At 44.3% G+C, this 11,724-nt stretch overlaps 1 protein-coding gene across 1 annotated transcript in view; it reads left to right on the forward strand.

The window, feature by feature from the left end:
• The window catches only part of LOC112068835 (SH3 domain-binding protein 5-like), an 18,046-nt gene extending 6,736 nt beyond the window's left edge, over positions 1 to 11,310 (forward strand). The window contains exons 4-6 of the mRNA XM_024136053.2: positions 5,306 to 5,467; positions 8,288 to 8,461; positions 9,026 to 11,310. Of these exons, the coding sequence (XP_023991821.1) occupies positions 5,306 to 5,467; positions 8,288 to 8,461; positions 9,026 to 9,679 (990 nt within the window). The 3' untranslated portion in view covers positions 9,680 to 11,310. The remainder of the gene's footprint in view (positions 1 to 5,305; positions 5,468 to 8,287; positions 8,462 to 9,025) is intronic.
• Positions 11,311 to 11,724: the final 414 nt, after the last annotated feature.

Raw genomic sequence — 11,724 nt, forward strand, 5'->3', positions numbered from 1 at the left:
TATACCCAGATACACAAAATAGATGGCATCATGAGGATTTAAAATTATGTGGATATATTGAAGCAACATCTCAAGACATCAGTCAGGAATTTAAAGCTTGGTCGCAAATGGGTCTTCCAAATGGACAATGACCCAAGCATACTTCCAAAGTTGTGGCAAAATCGCTTAGGGACAACAAAGTCAAAGTATTGGAGTGGCCATCACAAAGCCCTGACCTCAATCCTATAGAAACTTTGTGGGCAGAACTGAAAAAGTGTGTGTGAGCAAGGAGGCCTACAAACCTGACTCCGTTACACCAGCTCTGTCAGGAGGAATGGCCAAAATTCACCCAACTTATGGGAAGCTTGTGGAAGGCTACTCAAAATGTTTGACCCAAGTTAAACAATTTAAAGGCAATGCTACCAAATACTAATTGAGTGTATGTAAACTTCTGACCCACTGGGAATGTGATGAAAGAAATAATTATCTCTACTATTATTCTGACATTTCACATTCTTAAAATAAAATTGTGATCCTAACTGACCTAAGACAGGGCATTTGTACTAGGATTAAATGTCAGGAATTGTGAAAAACTGAGTTTAAATGTATTTGGCTAAGGTGTATGTAAACTTCCGACTTCAACTGTATATAGTAGGCGGTGTCAGAGGAAAGGTTGTAAGAGACTCCAGTCACCCAAGTTATAGACTGTTCTCTCTGCTACCTCATGGCAAGCGTTATCGGAGCGCCAAGTCTAGACCAAAAGGCCCCTCACACCCCCAAACATTAGACTGCTTCTACCCCCCCCCCCCCCCCCTTCCAGTGTACCACTCTGCTACTCGCTGTTTGTTTGTTACCTATGCATAGTCATGTCGCCCCCACCTACATGTTCAGACTACTTCAACTAGCCTGTACCCCTGCACACAGCCTCGAGTCTTCTTGGGTATGACACTACAAGCTTGGCACACCTGTATTTGGGGAGTTTCTCCCACTCTTCTCTACAGATCCTCTCAAGCTCTGTCAGGTTGGATGGGGGCGTTGCTGCAGAGCTATTTTCAGGTCTCTCCAGAGATGTTCAAGTCTGGGCTCTGGCTGGGCCTCTCAAGGACATTCAGAGACTTGTCCTGAAGCCACTCCTGCATTGTCTTGGCTGTGTGCTTAGGGTTGTTGTCCTGTTGGAAGGTGAACCTCCACCCCGGTCTGAGGTCCTGAGCGCTCTGGAGCAGGTTTTCATCAAGGATCTCTCTGTACTTTGCTCCGTTCATCTTTGCCTCGATCCTGACTAGTCTCCCAGTCCCTGCCGCTGAAAAACATCCCCACAGCATGATTCTGCCATCACCATGCTTCACTGTAGGGATTGTGCCTGGTTTCCTCCAGATGTGATGCTTGGTATTCAGGCCAAAGAGTTCAATCTTGGTTTCATCAGACCAGAGAATCTTGTTTCTCATGGTCTGAGAGTCTTTAGGTGCCTTTTGGCAACTCCAAGTGTGCCCTTTACTCTAGGAGTGGTTGCCATCTGGCCACTCTACCATAAAGATGTGATTGGTGGAGTGCTGCAGAGATGGGAGAACCCTCCAGTAGGACAACCATCTCCAAAGGAGCTCTGTCAGAGCGACCATCATATTCTTGTTCACCTCCCTGACCAAGGCTCTTCTCCCCCGATTGCTCAGTTTGGCTGGGCGGCCAGCTCTAGGAAGAGTCTTGGTGGTTCCTAACTTCTACCATTTAAGAATGATGGAGGCCACTGTGTTCTTGGGGACCTTCAATGCTGCAGACATTTTTTGGTACCCTTCCCCACATCTGTGCCTCGACAAAATCCTGTCTTGGAGCTCTACGGCCAATTCCTTCGACCTCATGGCTTGGTTTTCGCTCTGACGTGCACTGTCAACTGTGGGACCTGATTATAGACAGGTGTGTGCCTTTCCAAATCATGTCCAATCAATTGATTTTACCACAGGTGGACTCCAAGTTGTAGAAACATCTCATGGATGATCAATGGAAACAGAATAAACCTGAGCTCAATTTCAAGTCTCATAGCAAAGGGTTTGAATACTTATGTAAATATGGTATTTCTGATTTTAATAAATTTGCTAAAATTTTCAAAGCTGTTTTCGCTTTGTCATGATGAGGTATTGTGTGTGTGTTGCTGAGGACTTTTTAGAAATGTATTTAATCCATTTTAGAATAAGTAACATAACAAAATGTCAAGGGGTCTGAATACTATCACTGTATATTTGCATAACTTAATCCACACACATGAATGTGTAAAAAAAAWWAAWAATAAWWAAWWAAATGTTTTCATTAAGATTCTTATATGAATTTAACCTCCCAAGTTGTTGTTATAGGCGTAGTACATGAAGCCGCCTAATGAATCATCCTTATTGATTACGTAAAACATTTAACCTTTGGAAGGTGAACTTTTCACCCCAGTCTGAGGTCCCCTTGGTGAAACGGGGCACGAGTGCCAGTCCATGTTTAATCAGCGTTGTGAAGGGTATTTCCAAACTGTYATAGAACTAATGGAAATCTTTTAGTGTAACCCTCAGGGATCTAATTGAAACCAATTAAGCAAATCATGGATTGGAAATGTGATCTGGTTAGCAGCAACCAACCTCACGGCCAATGCTATGAAAATGCAGCAGAGAAAAGGAGAAGACACTAGGATCGGTAGGACATTTAGCTATGTCTATGTCTATGCTTAAGGAGACTGGCACCGTGTGATCAATGTTAGGAAAATCTACAGTGTCTTCAGAAAGTATTCACACCCGTTGACTTTTTACCCACATTTTGTTGTTATAATCTATTTTGAATTCAGGCTATATCTTCTTTCCCCCCTCACCCATGTAKGCTCAATACCCCATAATGACAAAGTGAAAACATGTTTTTTTGTTGAAATTTTGCAAAATGTGTTAAATSAAATACTTAATTTCCATAAGTATTCACAGCCCTGAGTCAATACTTTGTAGAATCACCTTTGGCAGAATTTACAGCTGTGAGTGTTTCTGGGTAAGTCTCTAAGAGCTTTCCACACCTGGATTGTGCAACATTTACCCATTATTCTTTTCAAAATTCTTCAAGCTCTGTRAAATTGTTTGTTGATCATTGCTAGACAACCATTTTCAGGTCTTGCCATAGATTTAAGTAGATTTAAGTCAAAACTGTAACTCGGCCACAGGAACATTCACTGTCTTCTTGGTAAGCAACTCCAGTGTAGATTTGGCCTTGTGTTTTAGTTATAGTCCTGATGGAAGGTGAAATCATCTCCCAGTGTCTGGTGGAAAGCAGACTAAACCAGGTTTTCCTCAAGGATTTTGCCTGTGCTTAGCTCATTTACGTAGATCCTGAAACTCCTCAGGGCTTAACGATTACAAGCATACCCATAACATGATGCAGCCATCACTATGCTTGAAAGTATGGAGAGTGGTACTCAGTGAAGTGTTTATATTGGATTTACCCCAAACATAACGCTTTGTATTCAGGAAATAAAGTTAATTTCTTTCCCACATTTTTTGCATTATTACTTTAGTTTCTTGTTGCAAACAGGATGAATGTTTTGGAATATTTATATTCTGTACAGGCTTCTTTCTTTTCACTCTGTCAGTTAGGTTAGTATTGTGGAGTAACTACAATGTTGTTGATCCATCTGTGGTTTTCTCCTATCACAGCCATTAAACTCTAACTGTTTTAAAAGTCACCATTGTCCTCATGTTGAAATCCCTGAGTGGTTTCCTTCCTCTCCGGCAACTGAGTTAGGAAGGACACCTGTATCTTTGTAGTGACTAGGTGTATTGATAGACCATACAAAGTGTAATTTATAACTTCACCACGCTCAAAGGGATATTCAGCGTCTGCTTTTTTAAATTTAATCTACCAATAGGTGCCCTTCTTTGCGAGACATTGTAAAACCTCCCTGGTCTTTGTGGTTGAATGTGTTTTTTGAAATTCACTGCTGTACCTTACAGATAATTGTATGTGCGGGGTACAGAGTTGAGGTATTCATTCAAAAATCATGTTAAACGTTATTGTACACAGTGAGTCCATGCAACTTATGTGACTTGTTAAGCACCTTTTCCTCCTCCAACCTGTCTCTGTTTGCCTTAACAAAGGGATTGAATACTTCTTAACTCAAGACATTTCAGCTTTTCATTTTTCAATCCTTTTTTGAATTCAGGCTGTAACACAACAAAATGTGGAATAAGTCAAGGGGGTATGAATACTTTCTGAAGGCACTGTAGATGAGAAAAGTAGAAAGAATCTGGGCGGTATAATTTAGGTATAATTCAGGCATTTAGGTGTTAACTACGTCGACGTCTATTCAGGAGACAAGACAACCAAGCACTCTTTTTTTTTCGGGGGTGATTTTTATTTTTATTATTCTGTCCACAAAACCGTTGCTTGGTTTGACCTGGCACACGTCTGACTGCTATTGAGCGAGACAGACGGTCAAGGGAACCGTGTCACAAAAATGATTATAACTGGTGAAGCAGTCATCAATCTTTGCCTGACGACCCTAAACTTTGAGAAAGAGAAGAAGACCGAGGACGGGTCTATGGCAGACCTTGTGCGTCCATCCGCCCCCCGCCCCCTCCTGCTGATGCGGCCTCTCTCCGGGTACATCGGCTCTACCCTCCCCTGGGATTCTGAGTCACCTTGAGTGTTCCAAATGGCATCCTATTCCCTTGTATAGTGCACTACTTTTGACCAGGGCCCTATGGCTAGTAGTGCACTATGTATAGGGCATAGGGTGCCATTTGGGACCTACACCTTGTCTCGAATTGCCCCTCTCCTTCTCCCTAAACCAACATGGACAAATCTTCCCCCTCTCTGGCTTTGACATAATTTACCAACTAGCATGACTAGAATACGATGAGGATCAGCTATTTTCATGGTTCACTTCTCTATGATTTGTAGCTGTTGCTGCCGTCTTCTTGTTTTATAGCTGGTGACGGGGAGACTTCCTGTTTTCCTCAGTGTCACCATCATTCTCCTGATTTTAGAGGCTAATCCTAACTTCCATTTAAATCAGATTTTCATTTAGTCATGGATTTATGTCAATGGGAATTACATTTTAAACTTTACTGTAAGTAAATATTCGTCCCTTTAGTAATTGGTTTGTCGTCTGGTTGGTTGTGGTGTGTCTGTTACTGAACTTTGATTTGGTTGTGGTGTCTCTCTTTACTATGATTCATTGTAGTGTCCTTAGCTGAACTATGATTGGTTGTCGTATCTCTGTTATGAAACTATTTATAGGTTGTGTGGTCTCTTCACACTGAACTATGATTGGTTGTGTTGTTCTTTACTGAACTGTGATTGGTTGTTGTTTTCATAGGCCCAGCAGGAGACGCAGAAGGCAGCGTTGCGGTACGAGAGAGCCGTCTCCATGCATACGGCTGCCAGAGAGATGGTGTACGTGGCAGAGCAGGGGCTCCTGGCAGACAGGAACACTCTGGACCCTACCTGGCAGGAGATGCTCAACCACGCCACCTCCAAGGTACAGAGAGAGAGAGAGGAGGGGGTCCTCCAAGATACAGAGAGAGAGAGAGGAGGGGGTCCTCCAAGGTACAGAGAGAGAGAGAGAGGAGGGGGTCTCACAAGGTTACAGAGGAGAGAAGAGAGGAGGGGGTCCTCCAAGGTACAGAGAGAGAGAGAGGAGGGGGTCCTCCAAGGTACAGAGAGAGAGAGAGGAGGGGGTCCTCAAGGTCAGAGAGGAGAGAGAGAGAGAGGAGGGGGTCCCTCAAGGTACAGAGAGAGAGAGGGGGTCCTCCAAGGTACAGAGAGAGAGAGAGAGGAGGGCGTCCTCCAAGGTACAGAGAGAGAGGAGGGGGTCCTCCAAGGGAGAGGACAGGTCGTAGCTATGGCAGACCAGGAGTGCTGATCTCTGAAGTGCTTTATGAATACAGGGCCAGGGGCTATTCAACTCTGGTTCTGGTGGGCCGAAACAACATTTCTGGTTTCATTTTCTCCTTCTCATCAGGGACTGATTCAGACGTGGTATAGCAGGTGAGTGGTTAACTACCAGGTAGAAAGAAAACCCCATTAGTACTTCAACCCAAAGTCCAGGAGTTGGTTATCTTTGTACTGGACAGTGAATACTTGTGGCTAATAGTGCTGAGAGATTAGTGCTTTTTGAGGTCCGTTTGGTTTGATTATTTTTTTAAATATCAAGAATTTCAGTTTCGGGAAAAAAAAGAAGAAAAAAATGTATTATGAAAAATGGACATTAAAATAATTTAGAGCTTTTTAATGGAAATTCCAAAGCCCAAAATAGTGAACATTCAATTGCCAAAACGTTGAAAATATTCCCTTGTCTCTGTCAGGTCCACGTGAGGTAGACCTTTTGTTATTTTTAATGTCAGACTGCTCAGCCAGCCAGACAGTGTTATCGCTGTACTCCCCATACTGTCTGTGGTCATCCTATTTAGCTAGCCTGTCTAAGCGTGCTGCAGAGCTGTCTGACCAAATCATTTTACTACTTCTTCAAAGTAGATCAGGCATACTTTCACCAACTGTCTCTATTCCTCTCTCTCGTCGTTGTGTACAGTCAGTACTCTCTCGTACAGTCTGTGTATCTAATTTAAGGTAGCAGGCGTTTAAAGTCTACCCATCTTTGTCCGAGACGGAAATAACAGGCGCAATGGATTATGGTCATGTAGTTAATTACCACGTTTGTTTTTTGTTTGTTGCTGAACTAGGTTGAATATTTGCCTAATGAAAACTACAACTCCCTTCAGCGTCCCACATAGTTCTTGACTTCTCTCTAGAGAAGCAGCGCGTCGGGCTGAAAAACACCAGAACTAAGTGGAATTCAAATAATTTAACCGACATCGGTCAATTAGTTTAATAATCACAAAAAACTGACATTTCGGTTAATTGCTCAGCACTAATCGCTAAAGCTATATCTATGACAGACCGTTAAGAAGACCGAGGACGGGTCTATGGCAGACCGAGGACCGGTCTATGGCAGACCGAGGACCGGTCTATGGTAATGGTTTAACTTTGGTCCTGGAGGGCTGAAACACTTCTGTTTTTTTTTATTCTCTCTTTCTAACCAGGGACTGATTCAGACCTGGTACAGAAATGTTCTCTGTATTAGACAATGACAGAGGGTAGTGCGTACAGCCCAGTACATCACTGGGGCCAAGCTTCCAGCCATCCAGGACCTCTATACCAGGTGGTGTCAGAGGAAGGCCCTAAAAATTGTCAAAGACTCCAGTCACCCCACTCATAGACTGTTCTCTCTACTACCGCACGGCAAGCGGTACCGGAGCGCCAAGTCTAGGACCAAGAGGCTTCTAAACAGCTTCTATCCCCAAGCCATAAGACTCCTGAACAATTAATCAAATGGCCACTGCTGCTACTCGCTGTTCATTATCTATGCATAGTCACTTTACCCCTACCTGCATGTACAAATTACCTCGATTAACCTGTATCCTCACACATTGACTCGGTACCTGTAGCCTCGTTATTTTATTGTTTATTTAATAAATATTTTCTTAACCAACAATGCAGTTCAAGAAATCGAGTTAAGGGCTTGTAAGTAATCATTTCACAGGAAGGTCTGTTGTATTGGGTGCATGTGACACAATTTGATTTGATGACCCAGTACTGGAGTTGATTATCTCTGTACTAGATTATCACTAGCTTACTACTGGCTAAAGCTTATCTATGGTAGACGGTGAATGATGGTGGAGGGGAAAGGGTGTGAGAACTATCAATCTCTTCATCCTACAAGTTTGTAGTTGAATCAGGTCCCATGTGAAACGTTAAGCCTCAGAGTGGATGTTTTAAGGGTGTCAGCAGCTGTTTACTATGTCTCCCAGCAGGGGGACGGACACTCTCTCTGTGCTTAATTCATGCGGACCAGTACACTTTATAAAGATCAAGGTTGGACGTCCACGTTCTCATGTAATGGAGCGCCGCTATTCTGTTCTGCTATGGAAGTGATTCACAGGGCAATTAACGTGTGTGTGTGTGTGTATATGAGATTGAAGAGAGGGACTCTCACCCAGGTATTATCACCACCTAACAGCTGGTAGTGCTGCTGATGCCTTAATAATGCTTTGTTCCTCCCTGAGGGACGGTGTGAGGGACGGTGTGAGGGACGGTGTGAGGGACGGTGTGAGGTGAAATAAGGGATCCTGCTGTTGTTTCTTTTCTCCTTGTAAAAGTGCCAGTGTGGATGCTGATGATTGATGGGGAAAGAGGCACCTAGAGAGTGGCGGCGGGGTTGATGTCTAAAGGCATGACCGACGGCTGCTGAGGGGGTGTGTGTGTGTGTGTGTGTGTGTGTGTGTGTGTGTGTGTGCCCCAGGTTAACGAGGCAGAGGAGGAGCGGCTGCGGAGCGAGAGGGAGCACCAGCGGGTCACTCAGCTGTGCCAGGAGGCAGAACAACGTGTCCAGACCCTTCAGAAATCCCTCAAGAGGTTCATCATCAAGTCCAAACCTTACTTCGAGCTCAAGGCTCAGTTCAACCACCTACTAGAGGTGAGTAGCCTTGTCTCAGACAGAATGACCCACAGGAGCTTATCTCTCTAAACGAGTTCACGATTGTACTCACTGTAGGATAGTCAGTACATTGTAACTATCAATCTGCCAGTGTGATGTAACAACAACACATCAACGTGTGTTGTTACTCTGAGTTCACTATAAGCTGCGGTGTCCCTCATGGTTTGGTGCTACGACCAGTCTCTTTCTGATCGGCCATGTTTTAAGCAACACGTGATCCGCTAGTGTGAGAAGCTCCCGTTTTTGATTTTATTTAAACGAAACCAGTGCATAAAGCAGACCGGCTCCGCGAGAGGCTCGCGCTGCTCAGCATTAAAAATAACACTGTTCTATTTTCAAGATTTCGACAAGCTGGTTCACCCAAGAACACTTGGAGCAGGGAACACTTGGAGCAGGGATTGAGGGATTGAAATGTAGAACACTGACAATGAGTCCCAAATAGAACCCTATTTCCTACATTTCCTATTTCCTACCCTAGTAGGAAACCAGTGAAACATTTTGGGGTACAAATCCTGTTACTTCAATTTCATTTTTTTTTGACAGGGGCACAAGGCAAAGGTGGTGCAGCTGGATGAACGCGTTGCTAGGGTCAAAACGCGCTACTCCGTCGCCCTGCGCAACCTGGAGCAAATCAGCGAGCAGATCCATGCCCAGAGGGGGCGTGTCCGAGCCACCAGGGCCCGCCCCATAGCCTGCGGTGGGCGGAGCTCCCCAGTGGGGGCGGAGGCTGAGGTCAAAGCTGTGGTCGGGGTTCAGGTTGGAGGAGCCTGTGGCGGAGGAGGAGGAGGAGGAGGAGGGTTGGAGGAGAAGGACTGGGCTGATGGAGAGAAGACCAGGCAGTGGGTGGAGAGACACAGAGAGCAGGGCTGGGGACACAGGGAGAGGGGAGAGGCAGGGTCAGACTCCATGTCTGTCATCAGCCTCCAGACCATCGCCTCGGACCTGGAGAAATGTGACTCGGTGGGGCACCTGGGGGACCTGAGTGACGTGAGCAGCCTGATGGGAGAGGACTGGGAGAGGGACCGGTCCCTTATGGCTGAGAACAGAGACAGGAACCCAAGGGCAGAGGAGAGAGTTGTGAGGGAGATGGACATCCCTGCTCCAAGGCAGGATAGATTGGAGGTGGTGAGGGAGGCGAGAGGGAGAGCGAGACAGGAGAGCTTTGTCAAGCAGCACCATAGAAGTGTGAGTTTGTGAAACCAGAATAGAAGGCACTGTGTGACGAATGATCAGATAAAGGAATGAAATCAAGAGCGAGCAAAGAATACAGACGGCGATTGTGGAAGTTCTGTTTGAGGGATTGAAATGTAGAACACTGACAATGAGTCCCAAATAGAACCCTATTCCCTACATAGTGCACTACTTTTGACCAGGGCCTATAGGGAATAGGTTGCAATTTGGCACACAGCCTGCATCATTGTGACACTGCAGAGGGGAGTAGCAGGGAGGGTGGCTGGTACATCATGCACACAGAGAGAGAAGAGGAAGTGTTAGGTGATTCACAAGGTCCTTGTGGGACTTGTAGTTCCTACACTCTAATCTGTCTATTGTTCAACACCAGTAAGATATCAGTGACCTGAGGTAAAGCTAGTCTTAACACAGTACTGTGTGTAAATACAGATACGGAACATAGAGCATACTCTACTGACTGTTTCACATGCAGCTGAACGTTTTACACAGCAAAGCTTATTTTATCAATGCTATTTCTATATTGACATTAGGCCCTTAATAAACGCCTTTTGTGCTTTTTTACAAATTGATTGAATTACCACAGAATTTACCACAGAAATGTAATTCCGCTCGTCCTTGGAATTAACAAAAGGTGTTGATACAGGCAATACTGCTCTCTCTCTCTCTCCCTCTTCAGTAGAAATAGATTTTAAAACATTTTATTTTGTTATTAGACCTGTTTTTGTGTTTTTTACCCCAGTAGAATGTTCTGGAAATGTTCCCAGCACCCAGAGGGCCAACGACTCCCTCCGACACCAGACTGTAGAGAATGTCTCTGTCACTCYCATTGACCTAACACTTCTCTGACCTTTCACAATCTCTGCTTTCTGTCGGGAAGAAATAATYTGTCTGCTATCCTGATCTTACACAAGAAAATGTGTCCAAAATGGCACCCTATTCCATTTGTAGTGCACTACATTTGACAAGGGCACATTTGGGCTCTGGTCAAAAGTAGTGCACTATATAGGGACTCGGGTGACATTTAGGACTCATGCAAGATGTTACACTGCATGGTGGGAAATGGTTCTAATGAACTCCTTTTTAGTATTGCGTAAACCATAAAGAACAGTTTTTTTTTGAGGAACGTCAAAAATAAGATTTAAATGTTACTCAAATGTATTTTAAGTGCTTTTGACCCTCCCTATTTTTAAAATATTATTTTACATATTCTGAGAATTTAATGCCCCTTTGTCTTTGACATGTTTTGTAATCAAGGAATCCCAATTCTAACCATTAATTATTTAATTTCTTAACTGTCTTCCTTTTAATAGTGAGACAATTTTTGTGAAGTTTTCATTGTTTTAGATTTAAATACTTACTTTACCAGTGTTTTACCATAGTTAACATTGTTGAAAGATTTACTTGCATTTCACCTGCTCTTAACGCCACTAAATTCTATTGTAGTGTAACATCTGGGTGTAGTAGATGGTTACGTTGTTTTTGTATCGGGGTTTTCACTTCCTGGGGTTATTTTTGACCAGTTTCTTCTCTTGTTCATTTTGTACCTGTTGACTGGTACCGTACCTTGATTTTATTGATCTCACCAGACACGGACACTAAATCACTACACTAGAGAGACACAGGGAGGTAGAGAGGGAAGGAGGGAAGGTAGAGAGGGGAGGGAGGTAGAGAGGTAGAGGTAGAGGTAGGGAGGGAGGTAGAGAGAGGTAGAGAGGGAGGGAGGGAGGGAGGTAGAGAGGTAGGGAGGGAGGTAGAAGAGGGAGGGAGGGAGGAGGAAGAGAGAGGGAGGGAAGAAGTGTGGTAATTACTGTTAATGTACATTTGAATGTTTTGTTCATGGAGACCAGTGCCATTGATTTGAATCGTTTGCCTGTTTTAAAGTGGATTTGACCATGAATACTTGTGGCGTTTTTTTGTTTTTTCCCTTTTTACACTCCTTACCCCTTCGCCCCAGCCATCCGTCGTTCACCCTCGTTACCTGGCTGCTCCCTCCTCTTAACCTGGGCAATATCACATTCGCTTCGTCCCACAATGCCCCCACTACCCACCAC

This window comes from Salvelinus sp. IW2-2015, unplaced genomic scaffold (assembly GCF_002910315.2).
Source record: "Salvelinus sp. IW2-2015 unplaced genomic scaffold, ASM291031v2 Un_scaffold762, whole genome shotgun sequence".
Classification (NCBI taxonomy): domain Eukaryota; kingdom Metazoa; phylum Chordata; class Actinopteri; order Salmoniformes; family Salmonidae; genus Salvelinus; species Salvelinus sp. IW2-2015.